Source organism: Genypterus blacodes, unplaced genomic scaffold (assembly GCF_046128005.1).
Source record: "Genypterus blacodes isolate CSIRO-AG114 ecotype Tasmania unplaced genomic scaffold, CSIRO-AGI_Gbla_v1 ptg000053l_1, whole genome shotgun sequence".
In the NCBI taxonomy this organism is placed as follows: domain Eukaryota; kingdom Metazoa; phylum Chordata; class Actinopteri; order Ophidiiformes; family Ophidiidae; genus Genypterus; species Genypterus blacodes.
Window position 1 is genome coordinate 1,038,771 of NW_027466865.1, and position 22,347 is coordinate 1,061,117.

A 22,347-nucleotide genomic window follows, 5' to 3' on the forward strand; every position below is an offset into this window, starting at 1 on the left:
CCCTGGAGCCCGAGTTCAGCACCATGGACAGCGGCGGCGACGATGGCAGACCTTCTCCTCCCCTCCCCGCAGACCTTCACGGCAGCGGACGGCCGGAGGAGCCGCTCCGGAGCTCCGGTGGAATGCTGCCCACCTTTAATTAAAGCAAACACGAACACACTCGAAGCGCACACACACACACACACACTTTACACGAATCAATCCTCCTCCGCGTAACGAGCAGAAACTTTCCCCCGAAAATGCATGTCGTCCCCCCGGGTGAGGAAGAAGAAATAAGTCGTGTTCGGGGGGGGGGGGGGGTTGTTGCGTTTTCTTGTTGAAGTCAACAGACGGAGAGATCCCCGCCGCCGAACTCGTGGCTTTCGGGGGACATCCCCAGGAGACCTCGATCTCCGAGAGGAGGCGTGAAAGTCCGTCCCCGCAGCCTCCACATCGACATAATCGCGACCCGGCTAGACTGTGACCTTGCCCTGAACGCACCGGAGCCCTCGGCGTCTTCACGGACTCTCCCCTCCGCACCTCTCACTCGCTCCCCGCTGATGTGATGCACCGCCGCGCTCCTCCATCACCACGGGCAGGACGGACGCACGGCATCCAGCACGGATCCAGCTTCCATGTGTTGTGGAATTGCACACAGACCCATAATCCCCTTTTTATCCCGATGACAGGAAGCGCAAATGAAATCTACGTTACTAGAGAGAGAGAGAGAGAGAGAGGGAGAGAGAGGGGGGGGGGGGGGGAGGGGGTGGGGGGGTGGAGAGAGAGAGAGAGAGAGAGAGAGAGAGAGAGAGAGACTGACTGCAGACCTTCGCTTGCTGTAAAGGCATTTGGAGCCTCTTAACGAGCATTGTGTCTCTGCTGTTAGAGAAGAAGACACACACACCTCTCCCTCTCTCTCTCAATAGGATCATGTCGTGCGCGAGGCGTATGAAATCTTGAGCTATCCATATGCCATTTGGAACACGCTACACAAACACACGCACACGCCAGACACACACACACACACACACACACACACACACACACACACACACACACACACACACGCCCACACACACCTTTACATCATCCTAGTGTGTGGGGGTCGTTGTGATGCGGGATGAACATCGCAACTCCCTGGTGAATACGATTTATTACTGGCGAAGGTCCTCGGGCGGCGCGCATGCAGCGGCGGCGCGTCTCATCCATCAGAGCAACGGATAGCAACAGCGACAACAGCCGCAAATACCTCCAGTGTCAAGTGCGAGGAATAAACACCGCACAGTGTGTATGTGTGTGTGTGTGTGTGAGTGGGTGAGTGGGTGAGTGTGTGTGGGTGTGGGTGTGTGTGGGGGTGTTAAATGAAGGCCTATAGTTACTTTGGAGGTTAACCCCATGAAGATGTCGGAAAGCCACGTGACTGAAATATTCGTCAAAACAAGAGAATGTTAAATTTGACATTACAATCATTTTCGTAATTTTCACGCGTGGACACGTTTTTTAGACTTCTCTTTTTTTTACCTGTTTCAAGGGCTCGACGACACTTAAATGACAGCATGGGATGAATATGTTGGCCGCTTCGTTTCTGATTTCCCTGCACGAATTTAATTTCGCATGAGAAAATTCCTCATTCCCAGGGGAAGGCGACACTTCCCGGTGTTTGGCTTCACACTGGATGTGGACGTTGATGAGCACATTGTGTTGACTTAAATTATAGACGTTATTACATACAGGCCGAGGTGTCCCGGGTGCTAGCAACACACCCAGAAGCTTAGAGATCTACACACGCCCTGATATGTTAATGGTGACACACAACGACCATTTTAATAACTGTCAAATGTTTGGAACTCTAACGTTTAATTTGCTAACATTGCGTTGTAAAATGCGACCGTTAGGCAGGCTGAGTTTTCACCGAGGGCGGATTAATTGCGCCCTCTACTGGACACCATCCTCACACAGATTAGATTAGACCTATTTGGAGGCAAACATCCATGACAGGAGCTCAGCCCTCTGATGACTGGGACGTCACTGTGTATTAGAGGAGCGTGCAGCTAAAGTTGCACTCAGAGGATCAACCTCGCACTACTCTATTGCTGAGTCAACGTTCACAAAACTAAATCGTACCTAAACTCGGCTGCTGCATGCACAACTGTAAAAGTTGCTGTGTCAGCACAGCTCAGGAGCTGACAAGAGCGAGCACACACACACACACCTCAAAGGTCATCAGTGATTATCAAGTATGGTGTGAAATATAAACACACACTCGGGGACTTTGTGAATCACACACAAAAGATGAGGGGGGGATCATTTGTGAATATATGTCAGACTTTTAATAGTTCTGTTTCCAATGATGCGCACACATAAACAAAAATTAAGTCAATCAAAAACATGATTACCAGATTTTGTTTTTAAACAGCATTTCATATGTATCAGCCACCACCACACACACAAAACAGACAGCTACCTTCATTGTCATCTTTAAAAAGGTGTTGGCGTAGGTGCATCTGTCCTGCAGCTTTGGTAAAGAGGCTTCAGTGTAATGACTCAAACAAATCTTATTCACTGGCAGGGATTGGAGGTAAATGGGAAACTGATCACCCTCCTACTGCCTTCTTTGTGTCAGGACAGGATGTTGTATGTGCCTCCTACATGGATTTGTTTATTTAGGAGCATTACAAACCATGACGCCACAGTCATTGCACCTCTAAGCCTAAAGTGACTGTGTGGCTTTGCAATGCGAGCAGAGAGAAAGCAGAGTGGCAGAGGGCCCACGGTGCCACATCCTGAACCACTGAAGGCTCTCTGCCACTCCTCCAGATGCACACAAACAGGACTACAAACACAGCCGAAACTAAACAATGGAATGATTGAGTAAACGAGCAGTCGGTGCCAATGTGCGTACACGAGTGCTCTGCCTGTGGAAGTCGAACATAAGACAAGAAAAACGAAAGAAATTAACATCAGCAAACTATTTCCATGCACACGGCACACAAGGACAATTCGCCCTAAAGGGGACAGCAGAGAATCTGGGACGTGACATCGCAGCTCTCGCTGATCACACACACCATAAAGAAAACTCTAAAATCAAAGACAAAGAGGATAATGTAGTTTCTAAGTATGTACGTGTCCGTAAGGCCCAGCGGGGAGAGACACGCTCCACTTCACACAGGTGGAGGATAAGGGGGAAGTTCAGCCTTTTTCCCATCACATTTTAATTGAAAGCTGTCCAAATAAATATACCGACAGTGATGATTAAACTGCAGATAGCTGCGACTATAAATAGACGGTAATTTGCAGGGAAGTGGGGCTAGAAAATGACGCAAAGAGAAGTCATGCAGAGAAAACAGCCACAGGAATACAAACCTTCTGCCCCGCATGAATAATTATGACAGAACGTCCAATGGGCCTCTACTCAATCTGAAGGAGTTCATTCAGGAGATTTAACGCTATTTCATGTTACACTCATTTAATAAAGAGAAATCTCGCACAGAAAGTGAGGATGGAGGCCGAGTAAGTCGAACCAAGCAGTCTTAGAGAAACGCACATCTGTGATGAGATAAAATCAGACAATGGGTTATTAAATATCCTGATTAAACATCTGGGTTGCAGAGATAAGCCTCCAGGCTCCACGCAGCGGGAAGCGGATCCCCACGCCGGGAATATGATCTGAGGTCACAGGTGAGGGGGCAGCAGGGGGAGGAGAGGAGAGAGGGCGTCGGGGGTTTGGGAGGCTGAGGACGGAGCCCGAGTCGCTTTCCGTGCCTGGATTTCATTCAGCGTGGGTTGGTTGGTGTGTGTGTGTGTGTGTGTGTGTGTGTGTGTGTGTGTGTGTGTGTGTGTGTGTGTGTGTGTGTGTGTGTGTGTGTGTGTGTGTGTGTGTGTGTGTGTGTGTGTGTGTGTGTGTGTGTGTGTGTGTGTGTGTGTGTGTGTGTGTGAGAGAGAGAGAGATTCAGTTCTTCAGCACTGCCTCGTAGGTCTGGAACACACACTGGGAAACCTCGGGGGCTCTGCATTTCAGAGAGACCTGAGGAGAGAAGAGGCAGGCGGGGTTACGGCTCAGTCGGGCTTCAAAAGACGAGGGAGGTAAAAAACCACAAAAAGACATCAACAAACGCACTTTCAAAAGACAGACTTTGATTTGGAGCTTGTACTGAACTGACACGCAAACAACACCAGCTGTGAGTTCTCTTCTAAAATATGAAACTCTTGTGGACTCCCACATGTAGCCAAGGAAAGAAAACATCCCACGTTTGTCTTTCCAACCGTGAGACACGCAGGCTTCACACTTAAGACACACACACACAAACACGTGGAGCAGCATGTGTGAGTGAGCCTCTCACTGTTCTCTTAGCTCTGGACGCTCCACTCGTTTCTCTCTCTTCTCACCATGGTTGTATCTCAGTAGAGATAGCGAGCACGGTGCATGGGTGAAGGTCTTTGCAGGCCAAAAAAAAAAAAACAATGAACTATTTTTGCTGCACAAACACTGCAGCAAAAACAGAACATTTTTGCATCTGCATCTCATCTGAATCTCACTGGCACTGAAAAGCTTCCGATTGAATATTTGACATCTTTATGGGTTTGTGAATCAAAAGGCTAAATTCCTCTCATCTTGCTGAATGTTGCGTCAGTAATGGTGGAAAGATCGTTATATTTCATCAATGATCAATAATTGAGCAGAGATCAGAGGAGCGTCTCTTGTGAGCAGTCCTGCCTGATCCCTCCTGGACTGAGTGACTGGTAGAGTGTGTGTGAGCGTGGCATAAGCATTTCCTAGGTGCACTCTGGGCTCTTTATTAATGCATGTCAGTGCTGCTGGCAACATTTAGGGAGTCGCTCTACCGTCACGGGGCGAGATGTGAGGAAACGCAGACGCTCTCGCTCGCCCACCGTGCAGAAGCGGCAGAGTAGAAAAGGCAGTGGAGTGGCGTGGAGAGCATTAGTTACTGTTTGAGGCTCGCTGCCAATAATTTAGCATTACATTAGACATGCAAGGAAATAGCAGAAAATGCAAACAGAGGGAGATACAGTAATGATGATGAATCACCCAGAGGTGTGTGTGTGTGTGTGTGTGTGTGTGTGTGTGTGTGTGTGTGTGTGTGTGTGTGTGTGTGTGTGTGTGTGTGTGTGTGTGTGTGTGTGTGTGTGGGCTGAAAGAGAAAAGCAGGGCCCTGTTATTATCCGGCTCCTTTTCATCGCCGCAACAAAATGAATTTCAAGTATCAAGTAGATTAGGCAACCCTGTGTTCCTCGTGTTGAGTCGCAAAAGCGGCGCGGCGGCGAAATGGAGGTTTTTTTTCCCTTTCCACCAACTTAATCCACAAACAGAGGAACACACGGATGCACATCACTGAGCCCACAAGTAATGAAAGCGCCGGAGAAGGCGGCATTAGCACTGTGCTCTGATGAACCAGGCGACTCGTGCGCAGCTTAAAAGTTATTAATGAAACGTAACAGCCTCACAAATGATCCAAACTGAAGTGTTTCCGATTGTCATACAGTAGCTGGAGGCTTCTCCGCGCAAACTCAGCATGTTTCAATGCTGCGCTAGCTGAAGAGGGGAAAGAGCCCAGCTGTCAGTGGGAAATCACAGCCAACGTGAAATGAGGCAAAGCTAGAACGCAGCACGACCATTACCACCTTTTGCTCAGTCAACATCCAACAACCTGCACTCAACCGGCTCATCCAGTGAACGCGTGTCGATCAGGCCGGCTACGGGTGATTAGATCAGGAATGTTCTCTGACTGTTTGTGATAAAAGAATGGCTACTTCTGTTCTTTAAAAACATAACGAAACCTTTACAATTGCCGGCTCAAGAGGCGCGGGTGGGTGGTTGGTTGGTTGGTTGGTTGGTGGGGGGGGGGTTGCCTTGGAGACAGGGGGCGGCAGATGAAAACTACGCTCCGTGTCAAAAAGAAAGTAATATAAGAAGAAGCAAAGCATCACGGGAGAAGCTGAAAGCAACTGGGGCGAGAGACAGGAGAGCCTTCAGAGTGGAGCAGCAGCAGCACACACACACAACGTTTCCCTGCCTATGGGTGTGCAGAAACGGTTTTAATGTTTTCATAAGCTCAGCAGAGCCCAGCAAACACGGAGTGGCAGGGCTTTATTTCATCTCTAAAAATAGCTGCTGACAAAAGCTTTGGCAGCGTGGCTTTCAGTCTCATGCTCTGTGCCAAAGAGAGCGCTGGGAACACGGAGCTCAGAGACGCCAGAACGCCACTGTGTAGGCGGCGAGGTTACTGCGTATGTCTTCACCCAGCAGTTTGTGACAGCGTCTGTCTGTACGGAGCAGGAGACACGTGTCAACATGAAGCCAGAGATGAGAAATGGGAAGAAATCCAGCGAGCGAGACGAGCGCAGCGACACTTAACTGGATTAAACCGACGTGTTTCGGCTCCAGGCCTTGATCGGGGTCGTCAAACACAAAAAGTGGACAGGAAAATGCTCATATTATACAGATGCGTGTATAAAAAAAGAGAAGAAGAAATGATGCAAGTCAAGACACTTTAAAGTAACAAGGCATCAAATGTCTGAAGCGAGAATGTCAATTTAGGAAAACGAAGAAATGTTCCTGTTTACTAGACTTGCATAGATCTTGAACAATGTTTGATATGTTTTCCATTTCTATAAGTTTTCTACCCACATTTCCATTCATTCATCAGTTGTCCTCCCCCCCAGATAAGCCCCTCCCCCTCTACCTGTCTGCTTCGCACACATATTCCAAACCCAGCACGGTGACGCCTCACTGGCTAGCTAATAAAGTCATGCAATGCCTGTGTGTGATTGGTCAGTCTACACACACTTTTTACAATAAACCACATTAGTTTAATTAAAAGTTCCTGGGCTCTGGCTCGCTCGCTCGCTCACCCACTAGATTACCTCGCCTGTGGCCCACATAGTCCCAGAGCCGGACTTTGATGAATATGGAGAAATCAGCGGTAACACACAAGAAAAAAACAATTAATGAGAATATTATGATAATAGCACCAAAGTCCATATCCTGATTTAATAAAGTATGCTACCTAAACGCAGTAAGAAGGAACGAGGGTGGAACGAGGGCTGAAACGCAAAATAAATTGTTTTTGTTGGGTGCAAATTGCTCTGCGGCTGAGGTCGCCGAGGTGGTGAGATGATACAACCGAGGACGAGCTGCGCATTATTCATACTCGGAATAATCGAGTAGATCTGGTCCAGATGCATGATGGGGAAAGCTACCAACCAAATTAAAATCCTGAAAACGCTAATTTAATGAGCCAAAAGAAATGCGAGTGCCAACTGGAGCAGTGTCGCGCAAAAGAGTCCCTGAGTAAAAGTCTGGCGTGGGGCCAGCGTTCCACACTGATGTGCTGCGAGGAAGGTCGCACCAGGGTCACCGCCGCGGACGAGACATCAGGCAAACACGATCCATCAAAGGCAGAGACGGAGGCACAGGGCTGACATGCAACATCAAAAGGGACACACACGCGCAGGCACACACACGAGTCACTGATTCAAGAACCACACTCGAGTAACTTGGCAATCAAACCTTCAGCACGCTCGCCACTCATCAGCTGCCGTCTGATTGATCAGCTCAGCAGCTGCTATGATGTCACTGGTACCCAATCATTGCTTGTGATGTTGAGACTGACACACACACACACACACACACACACACACACACACACACACACACACACACACACACACACACACACACACACACACACACACACACACACACACACACACACACACACACACACACACACACACACACACACACACACACACACACACACACACACAGAGGGGCCTGCAGCTACACCATTGGTCCGCTATGAGCTTGCTGCTTACCGTGTAGTTTGGATTTCCTGCCTGCACCCTCATCTCAGCCAGCACCCAGATGCCATTGGTGAGCTTCATGGACTGGTACAGCATGTCCTGACCCTCCACTGTGCGCTTGGCGATGGTGAAGATGTTGCTACCCTGCAGCTTGTTGGAGGCAGCGTCTGTTGAAGGAAGATTTTCAAAATGTAACTCCTTCATCTTTTACACAGCAGCCGGTGTCAGGGGAGGATGTATCCACCGACATGCGGCAACCTCTCATAGACGGCCGCAATGCTCCATGGTTTCTGATGAAAATGTCACTAAATGAAATTGGCCGTGAAGCACTTCTTTCCTCCCTTCATCATCCACTAAAATGTGGAAATCATCAAGAGACAGACAATTGTGAATATGTGCTGGCTTTGTGTCATTACGTCCCAGCCCGTCTCTCCTTCTTCACAAAGAAGACATTCAATGTGTGACGGCAAATCTCCATTAAAATGTTATTCGGAATTGTTCTTCAGTTCAGCTGCACTTGTGTGCAAGTAAAACCAAATCATCACTTGGAAATAGGGGCTGCAGATGATGATGAGTTCTCATCAAATAAAATTTGCTTCATTAGTGAGAATCAAACTCTCTGCCAGAATAACGCCGCATTTACAGAAGCAGCAAGCTATAAAAGGCACATTGTTCATGAGCGGGAGCAATCAAAGTTCTCATCCATCTCACCTGAATTGAGATGGCAGTCCTTGATCTGGAACTGCGCCTCGTTGTCATTTGGAATGTCTTTCCACGTGGCTAGGAACACCTGTCTCTCTGTGGATGAAAAGGCGGAATGACAAAGTGAGTCCAAACTCAAAGTAACACGTATATGATGAAGTGGTTGGATTGTACATGAGCCTCGGAGCTCCCCGCTGTCGCTCCGGCCTCAGAGCATTAGCACGTAGCCTCTGGCAGCGGCCCTGCTGCTGCCTCATCAGGAGGCTCCACAGGGACAAAGACAAACACATTTTCAAGGCAAAAACACCCACAGAACGCATTAGTGGGCAACTTAAGTGCAGCTACACAGCCTCCAGATGTAGACGAGGGCAGGCAGGTGGATACCTAACCAGGTGTCTGCATCACACACACACACACACACACACCTCTTCACATGCAGATAGACGCGTCACAGCGATACGCTCTCAATAAGTCATTGGCGTATTTGTACGGCGTTGACGTCAGTGGGGCCTGACGGTTTTGACAGAAGAGATTTAGCCAAGATGCACTCACCCATCTTCCCGTCCTCCACGAACAACATGCTGATGGGGTACTGGCTGCTGAAGTAGAACACGTCAATGTTGTTCTTAACCGCCACCTGTGAGAGAGATTACGAGGAGAAGGAAGAGGAGGAAGAAACAAGAAGCAATACATGGGTAATTACTTTTCAAGTGCCCTTTAAGGACGGGTTATTGTTGGTGAATGTGTTGTGTTTACGGAGGGTTACATCCTGTCCTATCACAATCACACACACACACACACACACAAACTCCAAGATAGAGGCAACACTATTTTCTGCAATGTCATCCGTACCATCAATCCGCTCTCTCTGCTGCGTCACGTCAATTAAAAAAGCAACCATGCTTGTTTCCATGGATTCTATTTAAGAAATATAGCTACACGATCAAACTCTGTTGTAATTCTCTATTTATGAGGTAAAAACGGGACACAATGAAATCCAATTTGAAAAAATGAAACACAAGTGTGCATGTGTATTTCAGGAGGCACTTAAACGGAACAATGAGGTCGTTTGCCAAAGCTCCTCAGGCAGACGCTAACTCCCTATGAACCCTGATGGCCACAGTGCAACACTCTGAACCACTCTGGCATAATGGAATCACCCGGAGAATAACAAGCCAGGAGGGGGGGGCAGTGACACGGATCAGGCTGCTGGACAGGGACGTGCTGAGAGACAGACAGCGAGTCCAGGCAGAGGAAGGATGGGGGACGACTACAGTCATTCATGAAGCTACCTGAGTCAATGTTATAAGCAGCTCTGCACCAGACCACAGAAAGCACTGAAAGAGGAATCTCTCTTATAAATAATTAGTCGACCAAATCCAATGGAACAAGAACAGATAAATGGATGTATTTAGGGAATTTATTCATTACTGAAGAGCCGTTTGGGCCTATATAATTCAGACCCAAAGCCCATTATTTACACAAGCAATGGCAAAATCAGCCTTAGAAGCTGACAACCAAACTTACGGCTGCATTATCCTTTAATGTGGCGATGGCCTGAGTGCCTGAAGGATCGCGCATGCGCCGCACAACTGCTACCGCACGAGCACGTGGTTGAGAAAGGGCCGTGAACGTTCCGAGGCGTTACCTCGCAGACGAAAATAACAAAGCTCGGTGGCACAGAAAGAAGAGCCCATAGGCAGCAGAGAGGAGAGATGAGAGGGGCAGTTGAGGTGAGCGGAAACAAAGCAGTCCTGTGTTGTGTGACGATAAAGGTCCGTTTGCATCACTATCATCTCGCCTTGACGCCCTTATCTTCACTCTACAGCTGCTCAAGGCTTCTGCCCACTATTCTTCAGTTGAAAAAACCAGACTGATTAAACACAAGCCACACACACACACACACACACACACACACACACACACACACACACACACACACACACACACACACACACACACACACACACACACACACACACACACACACACACACACACACACACACACACACACACACACACACACACACACACACACACACACACACACACACACACACACACACAGCAGCATTTTTAATTTGTAACTCATCACAGCCATTCTGAATGTTGACTTAGGGCTAATTTCCTAATGCTAATGAATTGGCGGGATGCATTAGCTAAGGACAAAACATTCAAAGACATGCATTCAATGCTAACACACTTTGATGTTCCTATTCTATAATCTTAGGACTCACAGTATGATGGAATACTGCTCAAAGTAGATAAATGAGCAAATGTTACCTGTAGGTTATTAAGAGGCTCCATCTTCATGACGGGTCCTACAGTATTGAGGGGAAGAGCAGCTTCAATACTCTGGTTTGGGTTGAGAGGAGTGAGGACCTGGAGGGGACCAGCTGGAGCCAGACCAAAGCTACAAAAGGAAAACGGACCAAAATGAAGGATTTTGAAACGCACTGAAATCTTCAATATAATCCCACAGTGAGAAGCCCGACCTGTTCCTGTTGAACTGGACGGCGAAATCAGTCATGACACTCATGGCTTTATTAGTAAGGGTCATTTCCATTTGGATGACTCCAGAGCGGCGAGCAAAGGTGCCCAAGATCTCCAGACCCTTGGCCTTCATAGCTGGGAGCCACACCTGAAAGACACAAGGCAGGTACATCCACTAGGACCAGGAATCCCACAAACGCTGCTCCGTCACTCCCTGTTCATTCGCAGCTCGTCATAGACTCACCGTTTTAGGCGCGGTGTAGGATCCCATTGGCGCACCAACTCCACCCCCGAGGTCAAAAAGGTCATCGAGACCACCGCCAACAGGAGCAGTGAAAGAAGCTGGCATTACAGCTGGAGCAGCACCAAAAGCAGCACCCATCTGCAGATGAAAACCAGCAACAGGTACGACACATTCAATGTCACTGAACAATGAGCGAGCAAATTACAACACAAACAAGACAAAGCCACTTACAGCGGGACTTCCGCCGAGGTCTCCACCAAGCTGGATGGGGTACAAAACAACAGAACCAAAAATTAGATTATACAATGATAAAATGTCAATTATGGAAGGTTTGAGGATGGTGATGGTTGGAGGAGTGTGAAAATCTACAAAGGTCTCTGCATGATCAATGACGGCTACGGGTTGACATGGGGAAAGACACCAGCAAAGAAGTCTGAATATTAGAAATTGAGTTACTTTTAATGTAACTGACCTTCAATATCCACACAATTCTAGTCCAGTGGCTATTGAAACCCACAAGGGTTTGTTGAAATGCTATGTGGTCACTATTGTGGGGAGGACAGGGGTTATATAAACTGCACTGTTGACCTAAAACAAATAGGGCTGCTACAACAGACAGAGGATCAGGTGACTAATATCATCCAGGGGACACAGAGGGACAGGAGGGGACTCTAAGCTGGTGCTGGACTTTACTGGTCCCCTGTGGCCCCCTCGACCAACCTCGGTGGGGCTGTAATCTGGGGGCGATGGGGGCTGAGGTGATTGAGGAGTGTCCGCTCGCGGAATATGCGACTGATTGAGAGACAAAACACACCGCAGAGCCCAAAGATAAGAAAACAGATGGGACTGAAGGATTTAACTGCAAACCCGCAACACACGTCAGGACAACAAAGTATGATAAAAAGGAAAATGTAAGAGTGATGTGCAGTACAAAACAAATAAACAAGTGATCAGATAAGGAATAAAATGGATTGTGATTGCTGTGCCATCTCCTCCTTGTAGTTACCGGCTCAGACTCATCCCCCATCTGTGCGTGCAGCATTGAACAAAGGAAGGAAAACACAGAAGTCAAACGAAAAAAAAAGAAAAGAAACCTCAAAAAGGAAGGGAGACAAATCATACATTCCCATTATCTACTAATGTGCATTTAGCATGTTACATAAACAGATTCAGTCCCCGATTTTGTTCCGTGTCAATATCAGCCGTGCCACACTCGGTAAAATGGTGGTAGGTCAGAAGAAGACCTACCAGGCTGTCAAGTCCTCCTCCAAGAAGGTCCATGGCTCCCATCTGCATGCCAGAAGAGGGTGGCGGCGGTCCAGTTGTGGTAGGAGGGGTCAGGTCCAGATTGAGCAGATCTCCCAGGAGGTCTCCCTGGGACGGGATGACGGCTGTGGGGGCCTCAGTGGAAACTCCGGCAGCAGAGCTTGTATCTGGGCTCTCCACACTCTCACCGCTACAGGCCAGAGGTAACACACACTCATCTTTTGGACATTCTGTATATCTGAACCTTTGTTTACGAGTTGCTAAACAGCCTGTGAAGTTTACTTGACATAATTGTGATAACGTAACGTTAAACAGCAGAATAAAAGACGGAGCTCAAACACATCTAACCAAACCAACACAAGTAGGGTGAAATGAGGCCTATTAAAATGTAATTAGGAAGGAAACAGCTGTACAACCATATCAGAAGTCGAGGAGCAAGAATCATTTGAGTAAATAAACCCATCTGTCTAAATGATTGCTGAGTCACAGCAGCGTGTGTGCGTGTGTTTGTGTGCGACTCACGATCCAGCACTGCCAGGGAGTCTCTTGTGCTGTACGCCACGACTGCCCTCAACAAAGGCGCTTGGCGGCTTGTGATAGACGGAGGCCAGAGTACCAATGTGGCAGATGAGCTCCTCCAGCAAGGTGGGCTCAATCAGGTCCGTCTCCTCCGAGATCAGGGGCTTCTCGGCCAGGACCACTTCCTTGGCGGCCACGGGGTCAGTGGAGAGCAGACGCCAGTAGATGTAGCCACGGTCTCTAAGATCTGGATTGTCAGAGTCCTGGAGATGGAGGCATTATTTATGTGACAAAAATGCCATGTACTTAATACTAGAATCATTTCTTAACCTCAGTGAGAGACCAGGCAGTGAGTCAACCATATGAAATATTGAGTCAGCTTTGAGGAAAATGATAGGACCTGAGGAGCATGAGTCAGCCTGACATTGTACATTTTTCTAAGCATAGCAACAGCAAAAGGAATGTGCCAGGATCACATCTTCATTCCAGAGACAACACTCCACTTTCTCTCAAATACATTTAGAAGAGTGAAAGCCTGTAGAATTTTCTTTAGGGCAAATTGCATAAAGCCGAGGTGTGGAGGCTGTTAAATGTCTAGACACAGATGTTTGCTGGGTTATAAATAGTGGCGTGTTTATTCTCACCTGCGTGGCCAGACTGAGCACCTGCTGCACCAGCTCCTGGGTCTCGGTCGGCTTTTTCAAAAACAGCTTGACTATGGCCGTCAGGAGCTGCAACTGCACCTAAAAAAGGACCCAGTGGACACATTCAGTACATTTAGTCTCATCAGTGTAAGGATAAAATATAGTTTCGTGATTCAGCAACAATGACACATTAAAATGCAGCTGTTGTATTTAAAGGTTGTCCGATGTAATGCAGTAACAAGGGGCATCTGACTGTTGAACTTCTTTTAATCATATCCTCTTGGGAACCACAGTTTGAGCTTGTTTTCGGAGTTCAATGATGAAGTGTCTCATGAATGCCAGATCTCGACAGAATCTTAATGTCCCGAACCTGTTGATTCTCCGAAAATATTGTCCTTTAAGCCGTGGTTGCTGTAGACACGACACAGCTAGATAGACCTACACCATATCTATGATTTCTATGTTCTCTGCTGTTTTCTGTGCTAAGCTGTTTCACAGATGTATTCTTTTATAAAGATCATTACAACTGAATGATTCAGAGTGCACATTGACTCTGGAAATCTAGTAGAAAAACAAAATCAATATAAAAGCCTTTTAAGTACAAATTATTTCTTTCTACTTACTTTATAGCCGACATAAAAAAGTCCATCTGAGCCGGTGATGAAGGACTTAATCTAATGCTTCGGGTGAGCTGTAAAAAATTGGCTAATCTGACAACAACCTTCTGCACAATAAATACAGAACAAAACTGGCTTCTCTAAATGTTGTCCTTTGAAGCAGACACGTAATATAAACCAGGGAGTTTCAATTTATGAATTGTACCCTGGTGAGCAATAAAACATTTTAACCACAGATTTGAATTTTGTTTCTTATGGTTAGAAATGTTACCATACTCTAACTAAAGTAGGCTAACCAAAGAGCTTTACTGGCCATCACTGACTAATGACCAACGCCACTACAAATGGAAAATCTGCCCCCACATTCCCCTTAACACACCTGAGTGCTTTCATCATGGAAACCTTCCAAAAAGCTCTCCAGCAGCTCATCGGCATTGTCGATTCGCTCAGCATACTCTCCCACAATCCAGATCATGGCTGCACGTGCCTCTGGCTCATCCAGGGAGTCCAGGTTTTCACACAGTGTTGCAATCACACTTTCGTACCTGGAACATATCATGCAAAACAATGTAACATCTGCTTACAAAAAAACAAAAAACACTGAAGAAGAATAATACATCATCAGTTCATGGATTGCATAGTATTTCCAACATGAACAATAATAAATCACAATAAATACTGAATTGTAACGACTGGTTCATGTTAATGTTTATTTGAGTACTGAGCACTGCTTTTTTATAAACCTGAACTTCAAAAGGATCAATATGAGTTGAAAAGCTTGTTTTGCTCATTTATTTTAAATTCATGATCACCTATTGCACACCTCCTGGTCAGCCAGTGGTTGATGAATAGAGAAATGGATTTCTAAACCGCATGAAACCAATTCCTATAAATAATGGTTTGTGCGAGGCAGAAGCCAAGAGCCAGAAACACTTTGCTGATGGCTTTTCAAACGGCATGAATAGGTTTTGCGAAACGGTTATTACTGGACTGGCATCTGTCGGGTCTTTTGTGTCATCTCCCGTTCATATACCTCAGTGTTGCCAACTCAGGGAACTTACTTGTTGGGGTACTTGCGGAAGATGTCCTTGATCACCACAATAGCCTCCTGCACCACGTAGTTGACCTTAGTCTGGATGAGGTCCAGCAGGGTGCTGACACAGCGCTCTGCTGATTGCTAACAGACGGAGAGAAAAAAAACAAACATCTGTCAGGCATTGGCAGAAGTTTCCGGGTGAAGGCCACCTTGGAACGAGCCCCACTGGTATATGTGTAAATCAAGCCACCCAGAGTTTAAAGGGGCGAATAGCTACTAACATAAATTCAGACTGGACACACATAAATGGTGCAGGTTGGTAAGTCCTTATAATTCAAGCACGCTTCACCAGGAATAACACAGAAATAATACAGAACATTTTTCACTGAGGCTAGGTTGACAAATGTAGGTCATATTTTCAGACAGACTTAGAAAGCAGAAAGCTATGTGGTGTCTTTCCCATCAATATTCACTTGTGTTCATGATTTGTATTCTGGATTTTGTTTTGTTTTTGTTTTTAGGCCAGAGGTGTTGGTCTGTTAACACTGAAGAGTATGTTGAGAACCAGTTTTTTAATGATATAAACTGTCACTGTCTAAAATGGAAACTGTAAAACTAAATGTTTTAGGTCACAATGTGCAGCACTATGGTATCCTTCATAGTAACAGAGACATCTTGTGTCCATCATAGCAACACTACAAATATGTGTGGAAAAAATGCGTACAAACACACATACAGTTCATCCTTGAACTCATTAGCCAATTCAATGATTTGACCATCAGAACATTTGATCATTACATCATCTCCACCCACCTCTACTTTGATGGCACAGCGGCCAATAGCCCGGACAGCTTTACGGACAAAGTCCACATCCACTTCAGTGGCATATTCCTTCAGTTCAGCCAGCACCTACAACAAAGCCAACAAGCACCAAAGCAGCTGAGCAACTGGGATGATTTGATCATGTGTTGAACGTCAAGAGCTGAATTTGAGAAGCTAATAGGCTCATGGTTTGGTTCTTTTCCACAAAACAACAATAGATTTGAGTTGTTTGCATTACCTGGGCGATGTTGGCTTGAGAAGCTAGGCGAATCATGATGTCCAGTTTCTCCAGTTTGACATAGATTGGGTCATTGTATTTTACAAAGAAAACCTTCATTTCATGTTTCAGGATCTCCGGGCTAAAAAGAAATGGAGAGCTCTTCTCAATTCACGCAGCAAAGGACTTAAGGCGTGAAATCACAGACATCTAAGTAAACGTATCAAATTGTAGCAAATAGAGAACAAGCTTCCGCCACCCCGAGACTTACCGTCTCTGTACAATGAGGTTGATGTTTCTAAGTGCCACATATTGCAACTCGGGTTCTGCAGACAGCAGAGTGACCAGAGGAGGGGCCAGCTTCTTCAGCAGGGTGCCATAGTAGTCCAAATCTTTAGGCAGCATCTCCATGAATTTCATTAGAACTTTTACAGCTGACAACACCACTGCAGAATTGGCATGTGAGAGCCGTGGGGTCACCCGTTCACAAATGCTAGCAGGAAAAGATATTCAGGTAGAAAAGTAGCAAAAAATTACACTGGGTTCATAAGGGGAATAGACACGCAAAATGAGTAAGGGCGGTGCTCACACTGACCTTTGGGACTCGCGGTCATCACGGGGCGTGTAGTTGGCCAGACAGTCGAGGATGAAGATCTGCCCCCACTCTGTGCACTCGTTTAGAGCCGTCAGCAACTTGTTGATGGTCTGAGGGTTCAGGTCCAGTAGGTTGCTGTTGGGGTGAGACTCTGCTATCTCAGACAGCGCTGCCACTGCGTTTGCGACCACCTGCAGAGGATGCAAATAGAATTACATCTGACACTAAGACTTGGAGCCAGTTAGATTCAGATTCAAACATCATCTGACATCATTTGTGTGGCATTGAGAACCAGTAGACCAGAGTCAAGGAGCCAGCTAGGACACTGCCTGAATAAGTCATACCATTGGGTTGGAGTCAGAGATGAGGTCTTTAAGGGTGTCCAGGAAGCCCTGGTCCTCCACCAGCTGGGCGTTGATATCATGGAGCTTTGCAACACATACAGCTGCCGTCTTCCTCACATAGGGGTCTTCGTCCTTCAGACATTTCCTCAGTGGCTCACATAAGTACTCAGTAATCTTGTCCACACGGATGCAGCCCATGGTACGAACAGCCAAGGCCCGGATTAGAGGGTTAGGGTCTTCACAATCCTAGATGGGGGGCAAAAAGAGAGGACAGTACATTTATATTCTGAAAAACAAAGGTCCACTCATGGAAAACATTTTATTTGTGAGTTTATTGATCCTCAATGCTGAAAGAAGGAAGACACATTCAACTGTTTGTTACACAGTTTATGCGTGATATTCTGAGGCTTACCTTGACAAAGGTGTTTACAGCCATGATAGCCATGTCTGGCTGACTCTTGGCGTAGTTCATCAGGTAGAGGTAGACAAGCTTCTTAAGTTCCAGGTTGTCAGTCTGCATGCAGTTGACAACATCTGGGAACAGAGCGCTGAAGGAGGACAAGGAGAATCAAAATTAAAGGTACAGTGGTACACGGTTCCAAATCTGGATTTTGTCAGAGATCCTTTCCCAAAACTCACCTGACATCCTTGCCAACTGTCATAGATGCAATAACCTTTTTCACCGCTTCCTTCTTCTTCTCTTTCTTATCACTGTTCAGCTCTGCCTTGAGCTCAAAGATCTCCCCTGTACGCACAAGAGAACAAAAGGAAACTGAGTCCTGTAGTGTCTCCTCTGACCTTGAAACATTTGTGCATGAATAAATCTGTAAAAACACACACAGACACACTGTCATTTCAGGGCTTAAAGTTGAAACCAACTAGTGTTTCCCAAGGATGTCTAAAGCAATAATCACTCACAGTCTCATTCAAAACGAGTCGTCTGTACACAAAAACAGTGCAGACACAGAAAAACACGCTGTGATGTCTCAGGCCCTTCAAACGTAAAGCAGCAGGCCAGTTAATCCTGTACAGCCAACACTCAATCTGGCTAATCTGACTCTGTTTTACACCTGAGTGGTTGGATTCTCAGTGTCAATTACCACAAAAGACAAGCAAATAATGTGTTTTAAATCAAGCTACACTTTTGTATTTAATAAGTAATACTGTAATATGCACCTTCGATCTACATTACGTGGACAGAATACTGCAGAAACCAAAACATTCTAAACCAGACTTAAGCCCTCATCGCATTAGATTTAAAGGATGTGTCACAAATAAACATCTATCAGACCTTTCTTGGTAGTGGTAAAGTACTTGGAGTCTGTCATCTTGGATCCAAATTGTCGGTTCTCCTGTAGAAGTGAGAGGGAATGAGGAAGAGATTATTTCTTTTCCTGACTGGGAACTTGTGGCTTCGTGACAAAAACAGGAAACCGAAGAAGTGCAAGCAAAGGCAAAAAAAGAGAGAGGGAGAGAGTCCAGTCTCCTCCTTGACAAATGCCACTGATCTATCAAGGAAACAATGGATTTTTGATAAGAGAAAAAGATGCACATATATACGGCTGTGGGAAATATTTTGTAATTCTTCTCTGACGATTCATACATATGCAGAGTGAATAGGTAAAAAGAGACATTTCTCTATGTGGTAAATCCTTATCTTTACAGTTATGACCTCTCACCCCCTCCCCTCTCTCTCTCTCCCCCTCTCTCTCTCTCCTGACTTGACCTCGACAAGCTGATAGCCAAAGCAGCTTGTTTTCAGACGATAATATGTTTATGTCGCCACAAGCTTCTTGTCAGATGTATTTGGTTACATTCTGATATTTGAAAGAACATCATGTCATTGTTGATCCTGTCACAGATGTTTAGGCTGACTGAGACAAGAGACACAGAGATGCAGCAATGGGCGGATTTGGATATATCGTGATATTCTTGACCAAAAACCTTGGTTTATCTTTAAATAATGTAACATTGTGCAACATCTGGAGTGGCTGTTGGTGATTTTACACCCCAGAACTCTCTCTGTGTTATTAAATGTGCTTCTGTGAAAAATCCAAAATAATCCCCTGGTTGTTCCATGCACATGATTACAGTCTGCATACAAAATGTGACAGTCTGATGAAATACACTACAAGAATGAAACAGATGGCTTGTAAATGCTAATAACTCCATTAACCTTTCATTAATTAGCTACATTTGCTCTCTATTCAATTATATGGCGCTGAAATCTAATATCCTGATTCTCCTTGACAACCAAACCTATTCACACGATGTTACAGATGTGATATGAATAGTGGTATTAAAAAAAATTGAACATTCAGGGCACATCGACTCGCAGCACAGTGACCTATGATTAACATAAAACACAGAGTACAAAAATTAACAACCTTTGAGGGCAAAAGAAGGTAGATATGCAATGTAAATGCCCAGAAAACTAGAATCACCAGCACAATCTAGATATGTCCCTTTTAGTGGACTAAGTATAAAATACAATTAAATATAAATACAGTCACTAATTAGAGCCTGAATGTCAACAAAAACTGAAAACAAAAAGCTGTTACAGTGGAGTACACACACACACGTCTCTGATCAGTTTGTTTATGTAATACTTTATATTTGTTAGTCTCTCACTCACTGACTAACAGTAACTTTGTGGCAATGAGCTACCAGGTACCGCAGCTCCGTGTGGCGTTCAAAGTCCCCAAATATTCAGTTGTTAAACATGTCAGTTTACATTTGGCTTTGACTTTGGACAGCTGTCAACATCGCTCACAACTTAACCAAACACACACGTCAGGACGGTTGAGCTACGATAACTGGCAACGTAGCGTTAAAAAATATACACATTTAGTAGAAATCCACTCAAATGTGCTCTAAGTTTAAAGACGCTTAAAATAGCTTACGGTTGGCTACAACTAGCATCTGGCTCACATGACGTTAGCGTTAGCATAGCAGGTCCAACTGTGTGTAAACTGAGCTGGAAACAAAGTAATAGTTAAAGTTGGCTACGCTTCGTTGTGGTAGTTTTGCTACCGTTCGGTCGGTTACTCACGCAGAGCTGATTGGCCCATTCCTGCATGTTTTATTGCGGTGTTTTGAGCCGGAATGGCAGCGCTGCTACGGACTAAGCTAGCTGTGTGGCTGTCAGTGTCAGCTAACGCCAGGCTACTTCTCTAGCTAGCGCCGCTACGTGACCTTCCGAGCAGCAGAGGCTTAACGGGAGGAAGCCTCTGCCGGGATGGTTAAGCTCTTAATCCAACGAGCCATTTTAAACCTTAACCCGACAAACCGGCGTACCTGCTGTGGTTAAAATGAGCCTCGACACACAATCAAACTGCAGAGAAGAAGATCCACAAACATCTTACCGAGTGTGATGGCTCCGCTCTGCTCTGCTCTGCTGCTCTGCTCCCTCCGCTCACTTCCGTCTTTCACTAAACACACTCACACGATAAGCAACGTCACCGTTCATTCATTCATTCATTCAGCCACTTGATATAAATTATGTTGTCAAGTCTAAACGTAAACATATTGTGAATGAAATACGAATTCAGCAAGAATGATGTTCGGTTCAAAAATAACAAGAAACACTAAGTAGACAGGGGACCACGTCCAAAGTGTCCATCGTTCAAAATTCCAAACATTTGAATAGTTGAATAGGTTTGAATTAACATGCAGCACTTTGGAAGGCAAATTAAATCAGGTGAAAGTTAAGTCCTTGCACGAACAATGACCTTGCTGGATTCAACCAGGACATAGGAATGTTGTAGGTATTCTGTCTAAACTCAACAACAAAAATAAAACCACTCAACATTCATTATAGCGTCTTAAATGTTTAGAACACTCGTTTGTACATTTTGGGCTACTACAGGATTAATGACCTCACTGCATATTCGGAATGGAATTTCATTCTAAAATAATTAAAATGAACATATGGTCTAATCTAACATTCAAAAATAATCTTCAAAACAGTTCAGCGGACACACGGCTATTTGGAGGAGGAGATTTTAGGCCGTCTCAAAGACTGGCTTGGGTTTCCAGCATTAACATTTTTATGATTCTATCTGCTGAAAACATATAATGGTCTATGTGAAAAATTGGTCAGAATTCAAACCTAAATTTCAGAGGAAAATCTTTATTACAAGAACAACTTGACAGCATTTTTTCTTCAAAATAATGGTGAAATATTGCAGTATTGCTATTGAATGCATACAAATTCCACAATGTCAAGCACACTGTACATTAAAATGAAGTTCTGATAAAGTAACATTATTCAAAAAGACCTGTGAAAATGAGCAGTCAGGTTTCTTTGTAAAAAGGAAGGAAGGAAGGAAGGGAGAGAGAGAGAGAGAGAGAGAGAGAGAGAGAGAGAGAGGTTTGTGAACTTTCACAAACTGATTGACAAAGAAAAATGATTCCTTCTGCGATTGATAACCTCTATGTATTGTAAGAAGTCACAGAATGCCTTAAACACCAGTCGATAATCATGCAATTCTTAATGTTTTAACAGACCAATTGATAAAAACAATTGAAACGGAAATAATCAAAATACACATAATATGTGTTTACATGTAAAATAGGGTCACATGTGAAACTGATAATTAGCCTGATGACAGTAATAATACCTACATTATACATTATTTGTTACAGTGGAGTCAAAATTAAATCAAATTATTTTTTTATCTAAGAATATTACAAGACAACCTGAACATGTTATCGTCGTCAGTAAAAGTCACTGTTTATTGAGACGTATGACTTTAGGGTTAAACTGTCAAAATTCCTAACACAACTATATCCATTAAATTAAAGATTCTATCAGTTGTGTTTGTTTATATTGGACCTCAGCTCCTTTAGGAGATTTTTTCAAAAAATTCGTATAGTCACCTAAAGTACTTGGGAAACACATGTCACTTGAGCTCGATGAGACTTAATTTCATAAATAAATAAATAAGCCCATAACCACTGCCTTCTTTACTCCAACGCTGTACATATTCTCACATAGTATGTACACAGAAACACACACATTCTCAACTTCTAGCCTATGCG

General features: G+C 45.0%; 1 protein-coding gene across 2 annotated transcripts; it reads right to left on the bottom strand.

The window, feature by feature from the left end:
- Positions 1 to 2,294: 2,294 nt before the first annotated feature.
- On the bottom strand, positions 2,295 to 20,757 carry ap1b1 (adaptor related protein complex 1 subunit beta 1). 2 transcript variants are annotated; one of them, XM_076150709.1, is made up of 22 exons: positions 20,670 to 20,757; positions 18,596 to 18,656; positions 17,944 to 18,049; positions 17,717 to 17,852; positions 17,305 to 17,550; positions 16,961 to 17,151; positions 16,637 to 16,858; positions 16,387 to 16,507; positions 16,140 to 16,235; positions 15,352 to 15,467; positions 14,670 to 14,835; positions 13,674 to 13,772; positions 13,033 to 13,292; positions 12,493 to 12,700; positions 11,476 to 11,505; positions 11,245 to 11,382; positions 11,003 to 11,148; positions 10,791 to 10,920; positions 9,058 to 9,142; positions 8,515 to 8,601; positions 7,816 to 7,970; positions 2,295 to 4,003 (listed from the first exon to the last, which is right to left on the bottom strand). In XM_076150709.1, exons 2-22 carry the CDS (start codon positions 18,630 to 18,632, stop codon positions 3,929 to 3,931), a joined length of 2,850 nt encoding a protein of 949 aa, XP_076006824.1. In that variant the 5' UTR covers positions 18,633 to 18,656; positions 20,670 to 20,757; the 3' UTR covers positions 2,295 to 3,928. The 2 variants fall into 2 exon arrangements, with proteins under 2 accessions (XP_076006824.1, XP_076006823.1); XM_076150708.1 differs by lacking the exon at positions 20,670 to 20,757 and adding an exon at positions 20,357 to 20,446.
- Positions 20,758 to 22,347: the final 1,590 nt, after the last annotated feature.

Excerpts from the sequence above, each read along its gene's own strand:
- ap1b1 (XM_076150708.1), bottom strand. The coding sequence starts at position 20,383 with ATGCAGGAATGGGCCAATCAGCTCTGC. Across the intron at positions 10,921-11,002 it reads GTCCAGTTCAACAGGAACAG|CTTTGGTCTGGCTCCAGCTG; the intron begins GTCGGGCTTCTC and ends TTCCTTTTGTAG. Across the intron at positions 8,602-9,057 it reads CGTGGAGGACGGGAAGATGG|AGAGACAGGTGTTCCTAGCC; the intron begins GTGAGTGCATCT and ends TTTCATCCACAG.